Source organism: Crinia signifera, chromosome 3, assembly GCF_055691185.1.
Source record: "Crinia signifera chromosome 3, ASM5569118v1, whole genome shotgun sequence".
In the NCBI taxonomy this organism is placed as follows: Eukaryota; Metazoa; Chordata; class Amphibia; order Anura; family Myobatrachidae; genus Crinia; species Crinia signifera.
In genome coordinates, this window is record NC_139219.1 from 311,974,123 (window position 1) to 312,001,177 (window position 27,055).

A 27,055-nucleotide genomic window follows, 5' to 3' on the forward strand; every position below is an offset into this window, starting at 1 on the left:
AACCGCTTTCACCAGGGAAATAAATGTATATCTTCTACGATAGTAATGAGCTTTGTAACCAGGACAAAGAGTGATCGGTACCTCACACACAACTGTGATTTCACAGGCAATTGCCCTGGAACACACACAAGACCTGAGGGTTCTCCGTTCCCTGTGACACGCCGGCACCACCTGGATTACAAAAGGATGTAATGGCGCATGGTGGGCACAGCTGGTCAGGACATAACTAACGTTAAGATGTTCACATTTGAAAATTTGTGTTTTCATTATGGGAGGAACCACACGAGCAAATCGAGGACTCACGGTGTTCAGGTAAGGAAGGATCTAGAATTAGAATGAAGGGTCACGCCAACAAGCGAGGTTGGTTTGTGATCGCCTTTCATCAATTTAAGATCTGAGCTATATTTAATACAATCCGCTTCATGGTTTGTGCATTACTGAAACAAGACCTCTTCAATATCCACCGGTTTGCTGAAGATGTTAAAGCGCTTATCGGTGGCCAGTCGCTTGGTGACTTCCCTCAGGAACAGTCTCAGCTCTCTCAGTGTGTTCTCCTCATGGTCCTCCATCCTTTGTTTCTCCACCTCAGACAGCTGGGAGGGGGCAGGTGGTGGGGCAGGGGGTAGAACTTCCAGAGATCGCAAAGCTGAAATACAATCAAGTCATGCTGGTCAGCAAAATTATCATTACAATGAAAACCATCTGGAGGGGAAAGGTGGCCACCCATGGTGGGAGGGGAACGGTGGCCAACCTTGGTGGGAGGGGAAATGTAGCCACTCGATGGCCACCCAAGGGGGAGGGGAAAGCTGTTCACCCGTGGTGGGAGCAGAACGGTGGCCACCCATGGTGAGAGGGGAAATGTAGCCACTCGACGGCTACCCAAAGGGGAGGGGAAAGACAAAGTTACTACTGCTGTGGGCATTATGTGTAAGTGGTACTACTACAACTGTGGACAATGTCCACTACTGTGTCACATACCTATATAAGGAGAACTACTTTGTAGTGTAACATGAATAAGAGGTACTACTATGGGGTATATTCAGTTACAGTCGGAACTGCCGTCTTGTCGGAAAGACTGCAGTTTCCGACTGATTTAGGTCGGAAAGGGTTCCGACCTATTTCAATCAAGGCTTTTCCCTACCCAATGAGTCGGAATGCTCCGACCTTACGGAAACCACGTGGATTGGCAGAATAGTCAAGGAACCACGTGCTTTTGTTTGAAACGCGGCCAAATCAAACAGGTTTTGGCCTCGTTTCCGGCAATCTGGCATTGACCCGGAGTCGTCTAATGGGGGGTCAGTGTCAGGGGAGAGGAGTTCCACTATCTCTGCAGAACCACTTTAAGCCCTGATGATACTACTAATACCACCACCACCATCGTACACGGTAGTAAGGTGAAGGGGCGGCTTTGTTCTAAAGGATGGCCATCATGGACTGGGATATCCCTCATATTTAAGCTCATCAAAGCCTACATTTTGTAAGCAGCACTGAAAAGCACCAATCTACCGTGCCAATGAATGTGAGAATCAATGCACCCTATTAATGTACACTGTTATGATCAGTTAGCTGAATTTTTATACGGCTGCGTTTTAAATAACTGCACCTATCTTCATTGTCAACATTACACTGCAGCTAAAACAATTCTTTTCAATACTTCAATCCATGGCACTATTAAGAGATTCCATTAAGAACATAAACTGGCTTAAAATGACTCTTAATTAAACCTAACGATGGATTACGAAACTTTGTCATCTGTTACTCATGTTCCTGCAGACGATTCACCCGTGTAATGAAGGAACCCAGCTGAGGGAAACACGGAATACGCTCCCTTTCGGTGCCGCGTTGGTAACATGCTCTGTGTACAGGTGGATTTCACACTTCCACAACCGTAATTGTCTACATGATGAGTGGATTGCGACTCACTCTCTCTTGCAATGTGGTGGATGAAAATGTATTTACCCAGCACATAAAAGAGGTTTTGTTTTTCCAGTCTGGAGCTTGTTAAGGTTCAGGATTTTAATAGGCAAGTACTGTGTGGCATGCCTCGGAGATATAAACTAAGGACTCGAGCTTACAGTACTTTATAACCGCAGCAGTTTAATAGGTTGGAGCTGGGAACGGAGGCAGAAATCCCATTATTTATTATTTACCGGCTTCTAATCTGTAGCGCGCTACTGTTGGGGAGAAAGAATTGAACAATGGGTGATGGAAGACCAGCTTGGGAAAACAACAAAAGGACTCTTTGAAGTAAACAATTGGAACAAACTGTTACAGTACAAGAGCACAAGTACATTAATCTCCGCGGCGGAGACTGGCCATTTAATTCGCACTCCTCGCAGGATGCTTCACGCTGTATTAGTTAACAAGAGATTAATACTGGAGAGAGGAACCTGTAGCATGTCTGAGGCACCGTTAAAATTGCGCTTAAGATGTAAAACCTCAACATGTGTTTTAATTAAAAAGCTACCAGCTTGTTCCATTCATTCAACTGTGAGCGGCAGTAAATAAGGCCTCGTGGACAGCACTGCCAGCGTATATACACCTGCCTTGCTGAGTATTCCCAATTCTGATAACTTGATGCTAATAACTTTATCCCAGAGGCCTCCTATTGGATACTCTGCATTTCACAACACTTGGCTGTCAAACGTCAGTGTTAGGCCACACACTTAACCCGTGGCCACTTAAAAAACACACTGCAGAACACAAGCCTTCATTCTTCCACTGGGAACTGCCCAAATATATAATAATGAAACAAGGAAGAAAAAAAAAAAAATATCAGCTCTCGATGCATTCTGTGAAAGACTGATTCACCAGCCCTATGTGACAATACAGATAAGTTGTGTTCCGACCGGCAGGGCCACAATTAGGCGTAGATTACTGTACATTGGCCTGAGAGCAGAATCTAATTCACAGTCAGAGGTTTGCTCATCTATAAGAGGCAGTTCGCTCTGTCATGCCAGTATCAGGGACCAGTGCTCTACTGTTGTGTTCATTTAAAACAGAAATTTCTCAGCAATCAATACCTGGTACTTGAACCCCCTTCTTTTACATTGCAGTCAGTTACCTTACACATGGTGTCAATTGCTCCTGCATATAAAGCCTGTCGATTCTAACTACAGGAGCATCCTTCCTCATCTAGACTGTACGCAATGGGTCGCAGAACACAGCGCATTACATACGGCCCCTGGTGTTCGTAAACGATATGACTAGAAGGGCTGTATAATTAGGACGGCAGCAGAGATGAGGTATGACACTATACAAAGCTAGTTGTAATGGTTAGTATAAATACAAGTAGTATTAATATATATAGTTAGACTCCGCAGGCTCCTTGACCAGGTGCAGATAAGTCCATCTGTAAGGTGTGACTGCAATGCGTGAGGTTGTGGGTTCAAATACTACAAAACCTTGGTCCTAGATACTCACCAGCTCTTTTCCTTTTGGGAGGTGGCTTGGCTGCCTGATTGATTATCAAATCCCGGAAAAAGTTTAAACGGTCGTCTTGATTAGGTCTGGAAATGATAAAAACCTCTTCATACTGAGCCCTGAAAATACACTTCACCTGCAGAAAAGCAATGGAAGCGTTACAACACTGCACCAACAAAGGCTATACAAATCAGCGTGAGAGCGCAGCAATACAGATCACAGCATAGAAGGCAGGGTAACCAGAGTAACGGATTAATTCCTGCGCAGGCCCAATGTCAGGTTACGTGATTTGGTTTAAGCTGCAAATAAAGCGCTTGTAAACAAGGAGTGCTATGGAAATACTTGTGTAACACGGAACCGCGAGCAGCTACACTAAATCCCACCGAGTCACTATGATCTCATCCATTTTGGCTTCGCAGGCACAGGAGGGAAGAACAATTCAAGAGCTCCACAAAATATATTCCAAAATACATATATGAACGAGAAACATGTGAGGCTCTCCCAGAAGAAAACGCAAATTCCAGGAAAATAAAACAAACACATACACACACCCCCACCCGCTTAAGTAAAGTGGATTTTGGGTACAACATAGACCTGTTTTCAAGCCTGCCATTTTTTCAGAAGAATAAAACCATGCTGCACTGTAGGTGGGGCAGATTTAACATGAGCAGACAGTGTTAGATTTGCGGGAGGTGTGTTCAAACAGAAATCTAAACTGCCCTGTAAGAATAAAGCAGCCAGTATTTACTCTGCACAGAAACAAAATAACTCCCCCCAAATCTAATTCTCTCTGCACATGTTACATCTGCCCCACCTGCAGTGCAGTATGGTTTTTTTCCCCCATTAGAAAAAAAATTGCAACCTTGCTCGCAGGTCTGAATCAGGCCGATTGAGCGGCCCCCATGACAAGGGGCTCCGCTTGTGATTTTCCTATACACTGCTACATGTGGAACTCCCAAGTGCTAGACTGGCGCTAACCACCACATCAATGACCGGTTAGGAATACTTTCACCGACAGCCAATCATAAACAGCCAGTGTGGGACATCATTGGTCACTGGCTAAATGGAAGTACTGGGGACTGGCCAATCAAATTGCTCAATGGCAGTAATGAGTAACGTCAGCGTTATGCAGGGGCTGAGGAGAGTCTGAGGGCACATTCACTAGATTTAAAGCAGTGATTGGTTTAAAACAATGGTTTTAGTTCTCACCACAGTGCAGACAGTATTATAACTTCTTATTAATATTGGGATAATGGGTCTAAATCTGTAACTGGACTTCCCATTGTGACTATTCAGAAAAATTAATAATGGAGTGTCGTTATAGGCTCAAACCAACGGCTTAGACATCCTGTGACTGGAAAATATAGTACATGATGATAAAACAGGACCGCTTTAAGGTTACGCAATTTCTATCCTCTATTTCGGATTGCTGTAAATGAAGGAGACAATATATACCACCTCCCTGGTGCCGTATGAAAAAGCCATTGAGAACAGTGGAAGACTGAGCACGCGGAGCAGGGGAGAAATCTACCTTAATGCTTGTGTGAAAGAAAAATATCTTGGCTTAAGATAATCAATATAACACTGTACATTTAATTTTCTACCTGAAGGGAGACTTAACTGACTGCGACAAACAACTAAATCAGCGGCTTTCTTATTGAAAGCTTAACATCGACCGGGCGGCAGCAGTATCGGCATGTGGGGAGGTGTTAATGCAGAGGACGGTGTGATGATATCCCAACACTGCGCCTTCGGCACCGGGTAATGACATGCATAGCGCTGCCGCAGCATTACCGGGTAAATGTACCAATCAGATGGGAGAATCTGCACCATGTCACATTGTGATATCCAATAAATCAAGTCACTGTTACACAGTATAGACTGTCACATTGTGTAAAACATGCATGCATTGTGTATTATGTACTTAGTGGCGTTACAGATTTGCCCACACACAGGCTCAATATCCATGTTGTGGGAGATGCTGCCAGGTCCTGTGCGACTCTGTTTGCACCCTCAGGGGGGTATGCAATGTCATTCGAGCTCCCGCAGCCATCTCCCGACGGGGGAGATGGCTGCGGGGCCCTATTCAATGCTGTCTTCCCCGACAGCATTGAACAGGGGTTTTGCGCAGAACGAGCCCGACATCACAAGCTGTCGGGCTCGTTCTGCCGAGAAAAGCCGGAAATAGGCGAGCTCCCGGCCAGAGCTCGTCTATTTCCGTCATCAACTCGCGGCCATGCCCCCTTCTCGCCGCTCGGTGGCCGGGACATTGAATCCTGACTGCCGAGCTCCAGGCGAGCTGACCGAGAACGGGACAGGGGCACGGCTGTCGCGCTAGCTCGACAGCCGTGCCCCTGACATTGAATACCCCCCTTTGAAATGTCATTCGGGCTCCCGCAGCCATCTCCCGACAGGGGAGATGGCTGCGGAGCCCTATTCAATGCTGTCGGGGAAGACAGCATTGAATAGGGCCCCGCAGCCATCTCCCCCGTCAGGAGATGGCTGCGGGAGCTCGAATGACATTGCATACCCCCCTGAATCTGTAAACAAAGCACGACCAAACTTAACAAGCACAAACGAGCAGGATTGCCGCACTTTGTGTACAAATTCAAGCACACTAGAGTAAAGATGTACAAGTGTCGCATATCAAATGAATCCGTAAAAACTATGCTCGCATAAGCAGAATCGCTCGTGACCCGGTGCAGCAAGAAGCGCTGTTTGGCGCGGCTGCGGAAATAGTGCGTGAGAACGCATCTGTATGTAAATCTACGGCTTAGAACGCAGCAGGCAGAATAGTGTGTGATGAAGCATGTATGTATAGGTCATTCACAGCTGACATCTTTTATAGTCTACGCGTCAATGTGTATTTAAAAGGCTTTGGGAATGCCGTAATGTAATCCTAGTGTGTAACAAAACTAAGGGCCCGTGTGAAAGGCGCTTCCTTTGTGACCAGGAAAACATGACGTTCTACAGGGAGGGAACCTCTTACAGAGACATTAATATGGCAGGGGAATACTGTTCCCGGTAATGCCCAAATGTGTCATTTTCCCCAGAGCTCCCTGTGGGGTATTCCTTACAGTTTCTTGCCCAAAATGCTTAAACGTACATAAAAGAAGCAATCATAATATAGAGCACGCGCACACACATACACACAACCTTTGAATAAAAGAAAATATGCATATTAACACAGAAAATGTACCCGTCTGTGCACTATTTGTTTGCTGAACTTTTAAAATGTGTGTGCACCTTAAATTTTGAACGATATCGCTCAGCGATATTGTTCATAACATCGGCCAGTGCGTACACAATGAATGGTGTGCTTGAGTGGTTGTTATGACCCCCCGTTTGCAGGTCAATTGTGACTAGAACCTCTATGACTGCACGTACGGAGCGGGGACCCGTTGACGTCATTGAACGATATCATTTATGGTGTACACTCAATACAATTTGTCCGGGAGTTCCATGCAAAACACTGACAATATTGATAATTTACTAGAGAATATGACCATCAATGATGAACAAGGGGATTGTAGAGTCACTAGGAACTGGCAACATAAATCACAAGACAATGAGGTCAATTATACCTATAGGGAGGATCCACTAAGACTTGGAGAGTGATAATGTGGCGAGAGATAAAAGTACCAAGCAATCAGTTTCTGTCATGTTACCGACTATGGGGCAGTTTAAGTACGTCTTAAAGAGACAAACGTGGGGTTGATAAAAGGTGATAAACTTTCAGCCAATCAGCTCCTGTCTGTTTAAAAAACAGCAGTTAGCAGCTGATTGGCTGGACGTTTATCACTCTTTAAGGCTTAACACATCTGCCTCTGTTTGAAAAAGGACAGTTCGGAGACGATAAGTTGGTAGTTTAGCTCTCTCGGGGTTACCACTCTCCAGGGCTGAGTACATCTGCCCCTAGTGAGTTCCAAATCAACGATCCACTACGGGGTGGACAGAATACTGGTTTAACTCTTAAAGATATACTCTGCTGTTATTGCTTTTGAATTTCATTCAAATAAAAGGCGTGCTTACCTCCTCCGGCAGTTCCCCGTACACGGTTTCAGAGGTAGACAGTAGTAATATAGGAGAGAAGGAGGGGATATCTTGCAGGAGTGTCAGAAAGGTAGCCCTGACAGTTTCGCTGACAGCCTCCCACCAGTCGCCAATGTGAGGCATGTAAACAACACTGGGTACTGTTCTCCGAGCTTCCCGGAATACCTGTCAATGAGACAAATTGTACTGTGACACGGCCTGGCAGACTGTACAGAAGCAAAACCTACCTGGAGAAGAGGGCTAACACCACTGTCTGTATTCAGTGGATGCATTCTGTCACAGACCGTTACCCAACAAACTGTATGTTCAGCATTAAAGAAAAAGAAAGCAGTGTACTGTATATGGCCAGACCCGGTTGAGCTACGTGCCCAAAGCTGTTGGGGTTCAGAATAGCCACAAGGAATTCCAAACATGTGCAAAGGAAAGTTCTAATGCAACTACAGTCACACTGTTCCCTACATGCAGACACTTGTTACCCGCACTGCCACCTATCAGGACTATGGACACAATATAAAAAGGAAATGGTGAAAGCCCCTTTTTACTTTGCAAATCATATATTATAGATATTATGATAGAAAGAACAATATAAAAGGTTATCTACTCCTCACCTCTATGAAGTGAAGTACTGCCAGTGACCACTAGAGGCCACTTGATGGATCAAATTACTCCTTGGTGTGCTATAAGAGTTCATAACAAAAAAAGTGTAAGCTATTTTTGCAGGGACACTGATCTGTTTCAAACTTGCTGGATATGGAGAGAGGGAGCTGTGAAGACAGAGATTGGAGGTAGGAGAAGATAGGGACTGGGGATGGGGGTGGAGAGTTTGTGAGCTAAAAACTGTCACAGCTCAAAGTGAAAGTACATTTCAGAAGCCGTCACTTTGACTGACTTAACTTGTTGCAAAAGAAACGGATACAAGGGTTTGAGAGGAGGAGTTGTCACTTAGAGGTTGGCAGCCTTTTATTGGGGTGGATGCAATTCTTTCTGTCAGTTCGGTGGCCAGGCGAGATGCCGGCTGGCGAGATGCCGGCTGAACTCGGGCATTTTTTTTAACAGGGCAATCAAGTACAAGGCATGTATTTGCCTTGTTAACTATTGCTGCTTTAAATAAAAAAAAAAAAAAAAAAAAAGGTGAAGCCTTTGTCCGGCGTTCTAAACTCTGCAGGCATTAAAGGGCTTAATTGTACAACACATGGAAAGGGGCAAACTTGGCTCCGTTGCAATGTCTTAGGGATTGTGCATGCTTGTATTCGCCCATGTGCAGACTCTTGCAACAAACAGCTTTGGCATGTTAAACACTCACCAGGCTGTTCATTGCGGGGAGTGGGGTCTAGGTGCGGACAATGACCATGGGAACTCCCAGCATTTTATGTGTGCCCCCAAAACACAGACAGGCCGTTGCCTGCCAGTAGCGGTAGCCGACGCTACAGGACATCAGTGCCCGCCCCGTCTTCGTCGATTTGCGGAGTAAATAAAAGCCAGTTTCTAATGACTTGTTTCCGAAGGCAGGAGAAATCGTAGATGGACGGTGACCACTAGTCTATCAACAGCGAATGACAGTTGCTTACCGAGCGGAGTTGAATCACCTCCCTAAATCCGGCCCTTCATTTTCATTGCATTCAAGCATCCGTGATCCTCATCCGCGCACTGGCATGACTGATGCCCCAAAGCATTCATTAACCAAATAAAAACCCTTAACATTGCAGCCCCACAGGGCGAGATTACCCCTGCTCCGTGTGATTTGCACTCACGTACGGAGGCAGAGACTGTAGCACAAGTACAAAGTGGAAAATAACGTGTGATCTTGGATGCAAGGCTTGTTTAAAATGTCAATGATTTTCCTACTTCTCCATCCATAGAATGTGACATTTAGACAAAAGATGATTTGCTTTTACCTTGTACAGTTTAACAATGGCTCTCTCATCTGGCGCTCATTACCCGGTGACTGAAATAGATGTTCTGCCAGCTGACCTAACCGATGCAGCTTACGACCGTGTTTATACCGCGGCCTATACGTGGACCCGTCCGCTTCCACCTCGGCTCCCTCTATGCAGTCTGAACTCTATAATTAGAATTACCGTGTGTGGAGGACCAGGGGCAGAGAGCTGGGTATTTATCGCAGTATTTACTTTGAGAGTCAATCAAATGAACAATAAGGCAGATTGCCATCACGGTGCCCTTGCGGTAGTCACTCAATTGGGGACAAGTTGTGTTTAATGTGTGCAGTAAATGGATATAGTCAGAAACCCATTTACACATCGGGCTTTCATAACGGGTCTGGGAATATAGAGATGTTGGGGTTTATTGACACTCTCTTGCAGAAAGGAGACGTTCTATGAAACACATCCAGGCTGGAGAGAGCTGAACGTCACACAGACCGAGCTACATCCAACACATCACAGGAAAGATTCAGCACAAACTAGGGATTTTACCATCACTATATATAAAAGGCTAAATCCGCCTCAACTTTTTAATGGTGAAGTTGCCGCCAGAGAGCACTAGAGGACCAACACTTGACGGACCAAATTACTCCGTAAGAGAAAGTGGAGCTGTGAAGACAGAGATTGGAGGTAGGTGCAGACAGGGACCAAGCGGGGCTGCTGCCGTTTCTGACACAATAGATCCGACCTTAAAATAGTCCGCTCTGTTTTGTCGGAAACGGCCGCGGATTGTCGAATTCTCTGACACTTATTGCCAATGCTCAGACTTTCCGACACTCAGTCTGAACATTGAATTCCGACCGTCTAGTTGCCGTCGAGAGAAACAAAAACAGATCGGGATTACAACTGTAGCGACGTTCCGTCAGTTAGAATCCCAAATTGATTTTGGCAGACTTTTAACTAGTTAGGTTATGACAAGAGATCTGATCACTGTGTCTCTATACATTAAGAGCCTTAACAACAATACTGTTCATGATACCATCATGTGAGGAACGCAATGGAGTCTGGGCACACAGATAATGTCAAAGACGGGGAAAAAAAAAAAAACAACGTATGCACGCAGATGGAAGAAGCTCATTGCCTGATTTTCATGTGTATTATTACCACCTGTGAGAGCCCTTAGAGCAGGCATGCCCAAACTATGGCCATCCAGCTGTTGTGAAACTACAAGTCCCATCATGCTTTGCCATTGCTATTAGGGAAACTATGGCAAGGCATGCTGGGATGCGTAGTTTCACAACAGCTGGAGGGCCACAGTTTGGACATGTCTGCCTTAGAGTCTCGCAGCAATCTGCCCCAGCAATGTGAATTACCTTCAGCACTGTGCGGATTATTCATATTACCTTTGGTAAATTACAGCCAGCTACCGCTATCCCTACATTATATACAGCGCGTCAGAAGACAGGCAGCGTGTACCGCTATAAAAGGGCCCGTAATAACTGTACTGATATACAGGATAGCAGCGCTCCCACCTGTCTATCTTCCCGCTAGACAAGAACAGCAAACATCCTCTTACGGAAAAGACATATTTATGAATTAGGATTAGTTTAAAATAGTTTAAATTTATTTTATTTGGCTTTTTAAAAAAGGTATTAATGTGTTTAAAAGAAAAAAGCTTCAGTAGTACAGGGTTCTATCCCCTGACTGCCCAGGCAGAAAGAAAAAGAAAAAAAAAAAAAAAAAACCCTTCCGCCTCTCATCTTTAACACAAAGAAGAAGTGCATCGGCAGGGGGAGGACGGGGGGGGGGGGGGGGGGGAGCACTGACCTGTGCACAAGATTCCTCAGGCGTTTTAGCACTGACTGAGTAAAGTGCCGGCAGGTCCAATCTGTGCACAGAGAACCTTTCCAGGATGTGCAGGATAGCTGGAGCGAGGTGCGAGGTTTGGCCTGAGCCAGGCTCCCCGGAGAGGAGCAGCCTGGGCCGGTAGGAGGTCGGCTGGTGACAGGCTGATCTGTAAGAACAAATAGGACTGATTAAGTGAAATTACAAAAAGGAGGGGATAATATGAAATACAATTGGTTTGCAAGGGAATAAAACAGAGCACAAACATTACAGGCAGTCAGCTGCCCTATACTGTAACTTTAAGATATCATATTTAAAAAGAAAAAAAAAATGCATTCCTAGTCTAATCCAGTACCAGAGGTCATCAAAAATGTCAAAATCTAAAAATGTTGTTCTCGAATTTGGTGCTTCTAGCACAGTGTGGTCTGTATTTCAGCACAAATATACAGACCAGACATGTGCTAGAAGCACCATAACACACAGCGGCACCCAGGCAGAGAAGAGGAACTGCATGGGTCTCGAAATATGCAGAGCGCTAGAATGAATACTATAATAATGTGTGTAAGGTAGCGAATGCGGACCTAGGCTGAAGGGGATACGGTCATTGGGTCTACAGCAAGTTGGTCGACAATCGTTAGGTCGACAAGGGTCAAGGTCGACATGGGTCAAGGTCATGCACTACCATCCACTAGGGCGTGGTGAGAGAATAGTGTGCCGAGCGCAGCGAGCATCGCGAACGAAGCACGTGATGCGGTGCACTGGAAACTGTGTCTATGTTGACATTAGGGTAAAAAACTGTGAAAAACCCAATGTCGACCTTATGCTTGTGTCGACCTATTGACCTAACCCCATGTCGACCTAACGATTGTCGACCAACTTGCTGTAGACCCAATGATCCCAACCCGGCTGGAGTGTATCTCCAGACATGGAGCATGAGGCTAGGTTTGAGGACCTAGAAAACGTGAGGTTCATTCAGTTTTTATGGAACATTGCCCCCAATATGCATTGAGTATAAGGAAACCATGTATTGTAAGATGCACCATAAAATGGATCCCTGGTAGTAGTCCATGAACTAGAGGATAGGTCCCACAAAGGCCCAGGAGAGACCCCAACCACTCACGTTGTAAAGTGGAGGAAGGGCCTGTGGGGAGCAGCTGGCTGTTTCTTTGGTGATCCTGAGACACAACTCACATCAAATATGGACAATGGGTTCTCGTCTTCACTATCTTCTAAGAGGAGGCTTGCATCATCTGCAGGAGAGACCGTGCTCGGTGAGAAGGGCAGAGAGAGGAGCTGCTGGTGTGACATGACAAAGACCTGTCTGGCGTCTTACATGCTCGTGTGTTATACGCTGATAAACCCTCTAAATAAATACTGTCAGCGCAGACAGGGAAGCTTTATATTCTGGATCACCACAAGGAACCTCCGTCAAGCAAAAAAAACATAAAATCACCACACAACCCAGACCACCACTTTATCCCCAATATCCATTACTAGGAGAGAGAGAGAGAAATGGTCTTGCAAAATACCTAAAAAAAAATAATTGCATCTAAAAAATGATAGCTAGAGGGACAGGGTGCTAGAAGAAATAGCCCATGGAGGACCTTTGTGTCATCCAGTGATAGCCTCCACCCCACTTAAGTATTTGGCACACGTGCATCATTTAGTTATGAAAGGGTTATTTAAAACCAACACATTTTAAAAATAAATAAAAAAAATAAAAAAAATGGTGAAACCGCTTCTTGTAAAAAAAAAAAAAAAAAAAAAAGAACGCGATGGAAAGAACGACAATCATTTTCATACTGCTCCTTTACCCTGCTGTCTAGAGAAATGCTAGAAGGATCGAACAAGTCAATAGCAGACTTCTGGCCAAAAGTTGACAAATTACACTATAAGGGGCCCATTTACTAAGGATCGCATAGACCACAGGTTCTCAAAGTCGGTCCTCAGGACCCCACACAGCGCATGTTTAGCAGGTCTCCTCACAGAATCAAGTGAAATAATTAGGTCCACCTGTGGATCTTTTAAAATGTGTCAGTCAGTAATGAGGGCACCTGTCGGGTGACCTGGAAAACGTGCACTACGTGGGGTCCTGAGGACCGAGTTGGAGAACCACTGGCACATACAATACGATCTGGGGCAGGGCCTTTCCACCTAGAGTCGCATTTTAATATGTGATCCTATCATGGGTATGCAGTAAGAAGCAGGCACAGGGCCTGCGTGCCAAGCCCGTCCCTGCAATCTGCTGTGCCGGGGGTCGGGGTCTGCGCATGAGCCGTTAGCGTGACCCCAGGGCTGACTGCATTGACCCAGCAGTATAGCGGGAAGTGTGGGCATAAGTTACCACCATCTCAGCATGGCAGCAGCCGCTACGATGCTGCCTGATATTGATATATTGGCCAGCATTGCTTCCTCCATACAAACCTGTAGGGGATGCAGCAGCAAACGGGCAGGAGGGATTTGCAGCGGTTATCGGAGATTCCTGCTGTGGTCCGTCATACATTTTGAAGGTATTAAATATTTGCGGCTAAAACCCCCCATTTGGGGGAATTTGCCGCAAATATTAAATGATAAATTGGGCCCCTCAACCTTTTCCTTCCGCAACACCCCCCCCCCCCTTTATTTCATGATACAGTAATTTACATTAAGTCAGTACAGAAGGGATTAATTACCACCTTCATCAATTGTATTACAGCCCTGAACCATATCTAACAACGTCCTTCCGTTACACATCACAGATATTATATGACACTCGGCTTGCTGACGTTTCCATGTTAAACACTGGCCTTAGCCAACACCTGACGCTCATCGGGTGATCTAGCACTTCCTCCTTGATTCCAAAAGCAGACAATCAAACCGAGTATCAGAGGAGACTACAATAATTACCGTCCTTCTTGTGGTCTTTGCTGAAGTCTGCGTGAGGAAACACTTTGTGTAACACACAGAGTATGTCCAGGAAGGTCCTCTGCAGCAAAGGCCTTATAATGGGTGACAGGGCATGCCCAGGAGACATCACAGCACGTTGAGAAGCAGGCACAATGTTTTTCATTGCATGGTAGAAGTCGTGGGCACTGAGGACAACTGAAGAAATGTCCAGCTGTAGCTTCTGACTGCTGGCATAGATCTGGGGGTAGCGGCGACGAAGGGCGATCAAGGCAGCCTCAGTGCAAAGTGCTTTAATGTCAGCTCCGCAGTAGCCTGGTACAAGCAGAAACCAAGCCGGTTAGTACAGAGGGATTCAAAAAGGAACATGGTGATCACTATGGTAACGGCCATCCTCTATGCTCATCTAGACACATTTTACCGTATGATGTATTAAGTGCTTTACTTATATGTAAGAGGAGGAAGAGTTTGTCCTGGGTTAAATGCAAGAGACAGGTTACAGCTATCCTCTCTGTGCTAAACACCACAAGATGACTGGCACAACTTAACCCCTTGAGTAGTGGGTTTTGCTGGGGCAGGACAAATCTACAAGGGCAGGTTTGTCCTGCCCCAGCAAAACCACCACATTGAATAACCCCATTAATTTGCTAAATGTCGACTGGAAAACGGATAATGGATGATCGTAAACCATGCTGTAAATCTACATACATTAAACAAGGGTTGGCCAAACCGGTCCTCAAGATCTACCAACGGTCCACGTTCCCCAGACCACCTAACTGGTGCACAGCTGTAGTCATTACTAATGGTCACATTCCCCAGATCACCTAGCTGGTGCACAGCTGTAGTCATTACTGTCACATTCCCCAGATCACCTAGCTGGTGCACAGCTGTAGTCATTACTGTCACATTCCCCAGATCACCTAGCTGGTGCACAGCTGTAGTCATTACTGTCACATTCCCCAGATCACCTAGCTGGTGCACAGCTGTAGTCATTACTGTCACATTCCCCAGATCACCTAGCTGGTGCACAGCTGTAGTCATTACTGTCACATTCCCCAGATCACCTAGCTGGTGCACAGCTGTAGTCATTACTGTCACATTCCCCAGATCACCTAGCTGGTGCACAGCTGTAGTCATTACTGTCACATTCCCCAGATCACCTAGCTGGTGCACAGCTGTAGTCATTACTAACTGTCACATTCCCCAGATCACCTAGCTGGTGCACAGCTGTAGTCATTACTAACTGTCACATTCCCCAGATCCCCTAGCTGGTGCACAGCTGTAGTCATTACTAACTGTCACATTCCCCAGATCCCCTAGCTGGTGCACAGCTGTAGTCATTACTAACTGTCACATTCCCCAGATCCCCTAGCTGGTGCACAGCTGTAGTCATTATTAACTGTCACATTCCCCAGATCAGTGCACAGCTGTAGTCATTACGAACTGTCATTTTTTTTTTCCAAACATGCTGCATTCATTCCTACTATAGATCCCCAGGTTGCCTTTGGGTCATCATCTGACAACCCTTAATAGCTTAGTGATGGGAAAGCAATGAAACTAATGGGCCCCATACATCAGCAATCACAATTTATGGATTTTCAGATATTGGGATATTTTGGCCAGATAAATGGATTTTCAGATCTATCCGACTTTGCCCACACATTACAGATTTTTTCAGTGATCGGCAGATTTTTCCATCTAAAGATTGCATCTTCATATCTGGAAATTGCCCCAATCGATTGTCATTTCAGCTGTTCATAATGTAAATAGATGAAGAAAACGAATTGGGAATGCCCACACATCTAAAAAAGATCTGCAGATAATACCAGATTATTAAACATGTTTAAAAACCTGATTAAGCAATCGATTGGCGATTGTGATTGGGATTGCCAAAAGGGGGAGCCCACACATCTAAAATTAATTGTGGCAATCATCTCCATATCTGAAAATTGTCACAATTAATTGCTGATGTATGGGGCCTTTTAGAAGTTAATCTTCATGGGTGACTGTTTCCAACACATTTCAGGGCGACAAACAAAAAAAGATGCTTAAACCCCCCTAACGTGCCATGACCTTGCAAACCAATGCCGGAGCGTTTAGGCGTGCCACAATGTAATGAACGGTTACTTTATTATGTACAAATATCTATGGAGACAACAACTCAGGGCAGAGGGCACCGCCAATCCAAGATGGCTGGCAGCATGTGGTTCCGGACAACGTGCGTGTGACCAGCGCCCTGCAGTATACAGGGTTCCTACTAGTGAAGCTGCACATTCTACCGGTCTTGTATGCACATTCAGGCAGCAGCCCGTCTCCCAGGATTAAACCACCGATAATTAGATTTGGTGTGACGGCACCCAGGGAAGTCTGGATGATCCAAATTGCTGGAAATAAAACCAATCAATAATGCACAAGTCCCAACAAGGCGCGTCTGCATGTATACACAATGGGATCGGTCTGCGTTAAGATTAGGCTTCTTCTGTGCAGTTTTCTATGTACAATAACGAGTTTATTTTCCCTGAGAAAGCAATTAGTTGGGAAATTCATTAAATGACACCTAAATAAAGTAAGCGTAGGAATCCTAATGAGCGACGCATAGGCCGCAGTGTGAATAGATCACGCTTCCGCGTATAATAACGGGTTCTCGATACATGTCAGATATCTTATGTACAATGCCATCTGCATTATGCAACCCACCGACGCATGTTTCTGCTAATTCCTCCAGGAACACATCAGACAATCTGGGGCTCCATTCCCTGGTGTGTATTTGTAAAATGTGCTTTCTTGCCTGGCGAAGGAATGACAACAATTAGCGACATATGTTGGGGAGAGAAAACCACACAAACCATTAAATACAGTGCAGATATAGAACAGCAATTTTTTTTTTTTTTTATTATAATTTTGTTTTTTAAACGAACAACGATCTCACCTTCTCATCAGGTAAACTGAAAAGAAATTCCCTGTCAAAGCGACCAGGTCTCCTGAGTGCGGGATCTATTGAATCGAGTCTGTTTGTAGCACCAATGACTACGATCTCCCCTCGATTGTCCAAGCCGTCCATAAGGGCGAGCAGGGTAGAGACTATAGAGCTGCAAGACAGACAGACAACGGGTCATTTGCACATCGCTCATACACAGTAAGTCGGATGTAATTCATTTCATACACAGGTTGCCCATAGCAACCGATCAGGATCTAGTTCTTATTTATTTAGCACCGTCTAGAACAGAGGTTTTCAAACTCGGTCCTCAGGACCCCAACACAGTTCACCTTTTCCCAGGTCATCCGGCAGGTGCACAGGTGCATTCATTAATCAATGACACATTTTAAAAGATCCGCAGTTGGAGCTAATTATTTCACTTGTGATTCTGTGAGGAGACCTGGAAAACATGCACGGGGTGGGGTCCTGAAGACCGAGTTTGAGAACCTGTGGTCTAGAAGATAAAAGATAGAATCTGATTGGTTTCCCATAGCAACATCCCATCTTTAATAGAACTCCAGTCATAGTAAATAATCCGGTACTTGTATACTATCACGGCTCCCATCGCATGCCATATGTAATGGCATGCGATGCGATTTTACCGGGTTTTTAATGCATTTGTGAAAAAAATCGCATGTGATCGCATGCGATTCGCTGCAATGCCATTTTTCACAAAAATCATGGACATGTGTTCAAATCATGTAAAATGCACCCCAAATGTCATTTTTCACACTGTATCACCCCCACTATCAACGCCAACCCAAAGCGTGGCGAGCGCAGTGAGCCCGCGAGGGGCGGCGGTACGCATCCTACGACCTTTTCATACCCCCACTATCCACGTCGCGTGGAGTTGAGAATAGAAAGTGTTGCGAGCGCAGCGAGCCAGCGAGCCCAAAGCGTGGCGAGCCCCGCGAGGGGACGTAGATACCTTCACAGGTATCCGCGTCCCCTCGCGGGCTTCACAGGTGTCCGCTCGCGGGCTTCACAGGTGTCCGCTCGCGGGCTTCACAGGTGTCCGCTCGCGGGCTTCACAGGTGTCCGCTCGCGGGCTTCACAGGTGTCCGCTCGCGGGCTTCACAGGTGTCCGCTCGCCACACTTCGGGCTCGGTGGCTCGACACACTTTCTATTCTCAACTCCACGCCGACGTGGATAGTGGGGGTATGAAAAGGTCGTAGGACGCGTACCGCCGCCCCTCTCGGGCTCGCTTCGGGTTGGCGTTGATAGTGGGGGTGATAGTGTGAAAAATGACATTTGGAGTGCATTTTACATGATTTGAACACATGTCCATGATTTTTGTGAAAAATGGCATCGCATCGGATCGCATGCGATGCGATTTTTCCCTGTGCGATGCCCATCGTGGGAGCTGTGATAGTATACAAGTACCAATAATCCCCATAGTGTATGTGGCTTCCTGCTGCCTCCATTTCCCTCTGCCCAGCACACGGCTTCTGTTCTCCCCACAGGTTACTCCCATGTGCTGCTGGGGGACCCTGCTCCTTCCACTGTTCAACTCTTCATCTGTGGCTTCCGTTTCCCTCATTCCCCTCCTCACATCTCACTGCCCCTGTCACATGCAGCCCTGTCCTTACATCACTCCTTTCCCAAAAACTCTGTGCTGCTGGGGACCGACCCTGCCCCTTCTACTATATTCCTCCTGCCTTCTTTTCCCTACCTCACATCATGGCTGCCTTTAACATGAAACCTTTGTGCTCACCAAACACCTGTGTCAAGAGTTCACTGCTCCCCACATAGGGATCTCCGATCCCTGCAATACTCTGTGCTGCTGTTAAAATTCCAAGGGTTAACTAACTTTGTTCTGAGCCTGAAAAGTCTGACACAAGTTTCCCAGACCTAACCTTAAATTCACCCGATAATTGCCACAATTCAATTAGCCCAGTGGTTCTCAACCTCGGTCCACAGGACCCCCACACATTTCATGTTTTCCAGGTCACCTGTGCATTTTTATAATGTGACAGTTGGTGATACAGAGGCAGCTGCTGGTGACCTGGAAAACGTGCACTGTGTGGGGGTCCTGGCGACAGAGTTTGAGAACCAATGTTCTTAGCCCCTCTCTTGTAGAATATGAAGTTACCATCAGCTCATATAACGGCAAGTAAATATAATGGTCCAGATGTAATAAGCTTCAAAAATTAATAAAATGAAAAGTGATAAACCACCAGCTCCTTACTGCCATTTTACAAATCATCCTGTCACAAAATAGTTAGGAGCTGATTGGCTGGTTGTTTATCACTCTCCATTTGATCACTTCATTATCTCTCTCTTTCTAGTAGCACAAGAATGTGATTTACACTCCATACACAACTTGTAGCAGCAGCATATTTATATTGAATAAATATTTCCGTCCCCAGACACTGGAGAATATGGAGGTGGTTTGACATTTCCACTGTATGCACGCACACTACACATCTTTGATTGAAAGGACATTTCTGTCATTGTAATTACTGACACAGAATCTGTATTGCTAAGAAAACCGTCCCGTAATGCTCTCTTTCAAAAGGTGCCCCCGTATAATCCAGTAAGCGCTTACCTGTGGATCTGATCCTGCCTGCTGGATCGGACCGGAGCCAGCCCATCTATTTCATCAAAAAATATGATCGACGGTCTCATCACATAGGCCTGTAACCACAGATGGCGCAAAGGTGACTATGACAGACCCAATGGAAACACAAAGAATACACAACCTCTGCAGCCCGGGGACACGTCATGTAGAGCGACTAGGACTAGACCAGGCATGTCCAAACTATGGCCCTCCAGCTGTTGTGAAACTACAAGTCCCATCATGCCTTGCCATAGTTTTGCTATTAGGGAATGCTAAAACTATGGCAAGGCATGCTGGGATGTGTAGTTTCACAACAGCTGGAGGGCCACAGTTTGGACATGCCTGGACTAGACCAATTGTACAACTTCACTCAAAATAACGTATCCGTTGGAAGATCACGAAACATCTAATCTTTATTTAAACTCAAACATAAAGTACAGATTTATATAAGAAAATTCAATAGGAACTTGGTTTCATTCCTGCTGCCTCCATTCCCTCTTCACATGTCACTGGCTCTGTCATATGCAGCCCTATCCTCGCTAACATCACACCTCTCCTTATATACTCTGTGCTGCTGGAGGAACTTGCTCCTTCCGCTATATAAAAAAAAAACTCTTTGGCTTTCTGCTTCATCTAACATCACTGCTTGTCATGTGCAGCCCTGTTCCCACCAACATCTCACTCATCTCCTGACATACACCTGTGCTGCTGGGAGACCCTGCTCCTTCTAACCTCTCTTGTTCTCTGGATTCTCACTTAACTCTTCCTCAGATTACAATAATGCCTGTTAAAGGTGCTCTGACAAACATAAATGGATATTTCACTGCCTTACAGGGAAAGATGGGCTCTGTGAAATTGCAATACCATGAAAATAGCGTGCCAGCTCCCCAAAGCTGGGCAATTCAGAAACAACAGGACCAACCAACCATTAACCCCTTCCCGACGAGGCCTTTTTTGTTATTTTTTTTTTTTTTCTCCTTGCGTTCAAATAAGCGTAACTTTTTTAATTTTCCGGCTATATAGACACATGAGGGCTTTTTTTTTGCGGGACAAGTTGTACTTTTTAATGGTACCATTTACTATACCGTATAATATTCTGGGGAATCAGGAAATAATTCAATGTGGGGTAAAAAAAAAAAAAAACGCCATTCCACAATTTTGCGCTGGTTACGTTTTTTTTGGAGTTCATAGTTCGTTTAAAATGATGGGTTATCTTTATTCTATGGGTCGTTACGATTCTGGTGATACCAAACTTATATAGTTTTCGTTATGTTTTACCACTAAAAAAAAAAAATAGCAACTTTTACGGTTTTTCTAATTTGCGTCGCGTCGCCATGTTCTGCGGCTTATAACTTTTTTATTTTTCCACCTACGGACCTGGGTGAGGGCTCATTTTTTGCGGGCTGAAGTGTACTTTTTAATTAATACCATTATGGGATATGGGCGACTTTCTGATCTCTTTTAGTTATTTTTTTTTGGGTAGGCGATGCGACCAAAAAACGTAGTTTTGGCGTTGGGAATTATTTTCCGTTTACGCCTTTAACCTTGCGGGATAACTAATGTTATATTTTATTAGATCGGACTTTTAGGAACGCGGCGATACCAAATATGTTTATTTTTTTTATTTTTTATTTATTTTTATTTGTGAAATGGGGAAAGGGGGGTGATTTGAACTTTTAATATTTTTTTATTTTTTTTTTATTTTTAAACTTATTTTTTTATTTTTTTTTTACTTTTACTACAAGGCCCCCTAGTGTACTTGACCACTAGGGGGCGCGATCGCCTGTACTAGGTTCAGCCATAGAGCTCTATGGCTGAACATAGTGATTTTCAGCACTTTCTATTACATCCTGCCTCAGGCAGGATGTAATAGGAATGCTGACATGGCCAGCACAGGGGTCTACATTAGACCCCTGGCTACCATGGCAACCGATCGGCACCCTCCGATCTCGCCGCGGGGGGCCCCGATCGGCGCCGGAGGGGGGCGCCCCCCCTCCGATCAGCTATTTAAGCACTGCGGGCGCTTTGCCCGCGGTGCTTAAAGGGTTAAACGGCCACGATCGGCGAACTCGCTGCTCGTGGCCGTGAGAGCAGGTACCTGGCTGTAATATACAGCCATTACCTGCTCTCTTTCAAGCCAGCTCACTCCGTGAGCTGGCTTGATTCCCCCGCAACCGACATATGACGTAAATGTACGTCATATGTCGGGAAGGGGTTAAAACTTTCCCAATGGAGAGTGTGCACAATGGCGGTTCCAGAGGAGTGGCTGCAGCTCAGTTCAAAATTCAAATAGGGGATCCACATCAACTGCCATTGAAACCATATGGAATGGCAGTTGGTGTGGCTCCCTTATTTAAATTTTGCACTGTGCTGTCGCCCCACCTCTGGAGCCGCCACTGGGTGTGTGAGTGGGAGGGCACAGATTCAGTACGGGGACCAATCGCAATCCCCAACCTCCTCATCCCCACAGCTGTGAAAGGAGCATTGTGACAGGGAAAACCAATCAGAAGCTGCGGTCTGAGTTCAGCTTACGATTGGCCCTCCCAGCATTCTTACCTAGTGGCAATGGCAAACATTTCCTGGGTTGGTGGTGACATACATTAGTAACATATGTTAAGCATTTCTGGGATAGCTGTACAATGAATGATGAGGTCTAACACTGGCACAAGAAAAAAACCGTAGGAATAACTTACTTGATCGAACAGAAGTCGCAGCTGACGCTCGGACTCTCCGACCCACTTACTGAGGCAGTCGGCACCTTTGCGCATGAAGAAAGAAACCTTTCTATTGCCCTGACTGCACTCATTGGCTAGGGCTCTTGCGACCAAGGTCTTCCCTGTCCCAGGAGGGCCATAAAACAGACATCCCCTAGAGAGAGAGAAGGGCAAGGGTGTCACTTTACATCTTGGAAAAGTGGGCGCATCTTCAGAGCACTAGAAATCACTAACAATCATTTCATACCTAGATACAGCCGGAGTCGTAAACAGAATGTACTGTAGTGATATCATTTTAATCAGCATAAGATGCTTGTGCATCTCACTCGTATAGCAAAGCAAAGATGTATTTATGTGGGGTGGGGGGGGGGGGTGTCCTGGGACAGAAGATGCTCGGCCAGCTGACTGTTGCACTCAGTATGTTCGACATCTAGATGAGGAAGGATGAATCTGTAGGGGCGACCCTTGTAGCGTGCCCAAGATGGCTGCCCCTCCTGGTACTTTGTCCAGTGAGAGGAACAATTCATGGAATTTATTATTCTGGTGTGTATGATGTGTTTTTCTACTACTACCACCAACATTATTACCATATGAGAGAGTTGATACGGTGGTATCTGAGGGGAAGGAAATGGAGTGCTAATGGAAAGCCAGGACAAGTCCAATAATACCAGGTGACTAGGATTCATTTAATATTCGCAAATTGCTGCCAGATTAAAAAAAATCCATTCATATGGAAAGGCTTTAACTTAAAACAAATAACCTGTTAATGTAAAAATTTCTGGCAAACAAAAACCACAAACACTCACAAACTGCACAACCCTACAATTCTGCTTTTGATATTTTTAAATAGCTGTCGGAGATGAGAGCTGAGAAACGCATCACTGGTCCGTAAAGTAAAGAGGAGGAAAAACAAATCACATCACGGGCTCTTGTTCCGCCAAGGAACCCGGAGCGGCGCACAGAACACAGTAAACAGGCTTAGTCGCCGGCTCAGTGGGCAGCACATCTAATGACAGAGCCGGGGATAGAACCGTGCTCCGCAGTGCAGCACCTCTCTAACACGGGTCATTGGGTGATGGAGGTGTGCTGTGTTACGCATAAGCAGAATACCAAACACGGCCATTAACAAGAAATCATATTATAGATTACCAATTTCTACAGAAACTTTAGCATATTTACAATAAGGTTATGTCTGATAATGAACACATAATAAGCGTCTAATGAAATCAGAGGAAGTCCGTAATAAGATTTAGGGCATGGTGGATTGCTGAGCCTGCAGCCGCCGCAGGAATACAGGTACAGCGGTAATACAATGTTATATGAAGCAATGCAGCAATACCTGAAACAGGGGGCGGCACACGCAAACCTACAAGGCGGTGACTTAAGTAGGTAAAAAAAGATGGCTGCATATGCAATAACCACATAAAAAGGGATACTGGCTGCACTAGCCAGTAACGCCAACAAGACTTCTCTAATTATTAAACTGGTCAATCCAAATCTATTCCAGATATCTAGAATGACCAGACAGCCAGAAGGTGAGTTGCGGAGAACGCGGTGCAGATATTCGTACATATACACGGAATTCGGACTGCGCGGTACATCGCGTCTGTACACAGAAGCAATAGGCCTATATATGAACTGTACACCTTGCATCCCAGATGCCATTTATAGTGAACGGTGCATTGAATGGCTTGTTTTTTGGGCGACGAAGGGGTGTGTAAACAGAGATGCAGTCATGTGACTGGGACACACAAGGAGACTGTGTGCGACCAGGTCTGTATATGTGGGGGGGAAAACGCAACACTTTCTATAAAAGTTCAGAGACTCAGTCGCACGCAGGTATACAAGTGCTGCATATTAAATCAATTGGTGCAGTCTTCTGGTGCGTCCTAGTCACAACACATTGCGAACAAGATGCATTTTCAGGTAAAAGGATGCGACAAAGACACCAAGCAGTCTGATCGGACCTAGCATGGCGACTGTTTGGCGCGACTGCAGAAATAATGTAGGACACATCAGTTAGCTGTGTGTACGCCATTTTTCATTGGCTAGTATGCACCAAGGGTGCCGGAATTGCTGCTGTATTAGGAGTGACTCAGAATTAGGGCTCTAGTGTTAAGCAGTGATCTATAGAACCGGGATGCCCACTGGACAATGGTCAATGACTGAATGCAAGAGGTCTCTGATCAATCAGGGCACCGCTAAGGATGGCAGAAGGAGATAATGCATCTTATTATACTCTGTACTTCCATAATGTAACTGACAATCAGCAGTGAGCGACATAGGGCCCTGGCCGGACCATAGGTTATTATAGCATAACCACCTCCTCGTGCGGGATATTACAGTGTGAGAACCGACTGCTTGCATGCATCCCATAGAGGTGGCAGGAACAGTAAGTGCGGTTTCTCCTGCCGGCAACCCATAGAGCCACGCAGCGGAACCTCGCAGCTAATTGAATATTCCCCGTGTTCCGTTGTGCTTCATATCTAGGTTTGAGGCTGATGGTTATTCTGAACTACAAGTGTTGTACTATATTAGGAGGCAGTTTTAGAACGCAGCTTTCCTGAGAGAAGGGCTTTATAATTAGCCATGTGTTATTCAAGCATTTAATCCGTTCAGCATGTAGAATTGGCTGCGTTGTCATATGTCCGCTCTGCCTGCTGATCACATCTAACCACAGCAGCTGCTGCCAGGAGATTTAACCCCCTTCCCAATGGGAACGTTACACATATCTGACTAAACCTCCTATTAGAACTGTCACCGCAATAAGCCTGTATTTATAACAGTCTCCATACATGGAACCGCTGCTCTACCGCAGGGCAACAGCGCCACCTACGCCTCACATTGCAGACTGCGCGTCTCCTTCACTGTACGCAGGAATGAAATATAAAAGTACCAGCCAACCAGATCTAGTTATTTATCAAACACAGCTTGTAACATGACAGTAACGAGCTGATTGGCTGGATTTTTTTTATTACGACAATGCATCTCACCCCGTCTTATACTTCAGTGTCAGGGTGCTTATCAGAATATATCTAATTCCTAATCAATTTATTGAAGTCAAGTTTGACCTTTTCTGAAAGGTCAATAAAAATACTCCATTACCTACACAAGCACGGGGAGAAAATACAAACTCCACATAGTTAGGGTTATGGTGGGAATTGAACACAAGACCTCAGTGCTGTGAGGCGGGAACACTAACTGTAACACGTGCTCTTATGCAAGATTCAATCAATCATTCAGGTGGGCTTTCGTTAAAATACCAGAATAAGCCATCTGTTCCCCCACATGGACAATCAACCCAACATCACAGCAGGGCCGTTCTCTGCTGTCATGCTTCTAGCGCAGCGTGGTCTGTATTTCAGCACCGATAGGCAGACCAGACTTGTGCGAGAAGCACCTCAGCAGAGAGCACCCCCCCAGGCAGGAAAAAGGAACTACACGGGTTTTGAAAGATGCAGGGTGGTAAAAGGAATACCATAAAAAAATAAAAATAAAACAGCAAAAACAGACAAGTCATACTCCTAGGAGTCACTTGCCCACCAAGACATTTTATATCAACTGTGGCCAGGGTAACAAACATCCTCTCCATTATTAGGTAATACAAAAGTAACCAATGCAGACCTCTCCCTTTATCAAACCAAAGGGGTGACTTTACTAGAAATGTGAGGGGTTTTTTTGTTTTGTTTTTTTAGACGTGAGAGATGCCACCAGCTGCCAATCAGATGGAATTTACTATACTCTAGATCAGGGGTCACCAACTCCAGTCCTCAAAAAGCTACCAACAGTTAACGTTTTCCATGTCTCCTCACAGAATCACAAGTGAAGTAATAAGCTCCACCTGTGGGTCTTTTAAAAACGTGCCAGCGAGTAATGAGTGCACCTGTGCAGCAGCTAGGTTGTCTGGAAAACGTGAACTGTTGGTAGCTATCGAGGACTGGAGTTGGCTACCACTGCTCTAGAAGGTGCTACATAAATGACAAGTAGAATCCGTCCGGTTACTTTTGGGCAACATCTATCACTTCTATAAAATCATACTTATGTAACTTTACCCCTAAGTGTTTGATGCGCCTCTGTAAAAGCTAGCTCATCACTGAGGCGGGCTCCCAATGAATATACCAATACATAGATTCTGGTTTTTGAATGGTCATTTCTCTTAAGGAAGAACTCCCTACAAATGTATTCATCACGTTTCCCCATGTCCAAGTAATAGAAGCTCAGGTGTGCAACGCTGCAGGCCAATGCAGACACAGACAGCGTTATACCCCAGGCCCGCCACCCTGTAGATGCAGGAATGAATGCGGAACTTCATACATGGTCTTATGTTTTCAAAAGACCGCCATCCAATCAGAGCTGCAGAAACCAGCCGGACAGCTGCAGCTTTTGTTTAGAGAGGTCACAAAGCTGCCAGCAGTTAAGCAGTAACTGGTTTCTATTCCACCTGTAGGAACGGCTTTTTTTATTGCCCCAAACCACAGACATTCCATTGGTCAAAAAAAAAAAAAGGAATTTTTTTTTTTTTTTTTTTACACAAGCTGTATTTGAAAAGTTATATATTGGAGCAAACTGGTTGGCACTTTACATCTCTCCACTTGAGTCGTCTCCAAGATTTGGTAAAGGTGCCCATACACGGTACAATTGTGGGGTGCGATAAGATGCGCGCTCATCTCTTCGCACAGCTCAAAAGGTATGTGCTGCACACTACTTGTACTAGATGGA

The 27,055-nt window shown here is 45.3% G+C and overlaps 1 protein-coding gene across 4 annotated transcripts in view; it reads right to left on the reverse strand.

Annotated features, from left to right (window-relative positions):
- Nucleotides 1-27,055, reverse strand: part of ATAD2B (ATPase family AAA domain containing 2B) — a 97,195-nt gene that overhangs the window by 29,607 nt on the left and 40,533 nt on the right. For 2 of the 4 annotated variants that reach the window (XM_083178623.1, XM_083178621.1), the window contains exons 12-21: nucleotides 22,316-22,490; nucleotides 19,611-19,699; nucleotides 17,014-17,173; nucleotides 16,782-16,872; nucleotides 14,088-14,399; nucleotides 12,322-12,451; nucleotides 11,184-11,370; nucleotides 7,456-7,641; nucleotides 3,424-3,559; nucleotides 465-646 (exon numbers count right to left, since the gene is read on the reverse strand). In XM_083178623.1, the coding sequence (XP_083034749.1) occupies nucleotides 465-646; nucleotides 3,424-3,559; nucleotides 7,456-7,641; nucleotides 11,184-11,370; nucleotides 12,322-12,451; nucleotides 14,088-14,399; nucleotides 16,782-16,872; nucleotides 17,014-17,173; nucleotides 19,611-19,699; nucleotides 22,316-22,490 (1,648 nt within the window). Of the gene's footprint in view, nucleotides 1-449; nucleotides 647-3,423; nucleotides 3,560-7,455; nucleotides 7,642-11,183; nucleotides 11,371-12,321; nucleotides 12,452-14,087; nucleotides 14,400-16,781; nucleotides 16,873-17,013; nucleotides 17,174-19,610; nucleotides 19,700-22,315; nucleotides 22,491-27,055 lie in introns of all 4 variants that reach the window. The other 2 variants (XM_083178622.1, XM_083178620.1) reach the window with 1 other exon arrangement.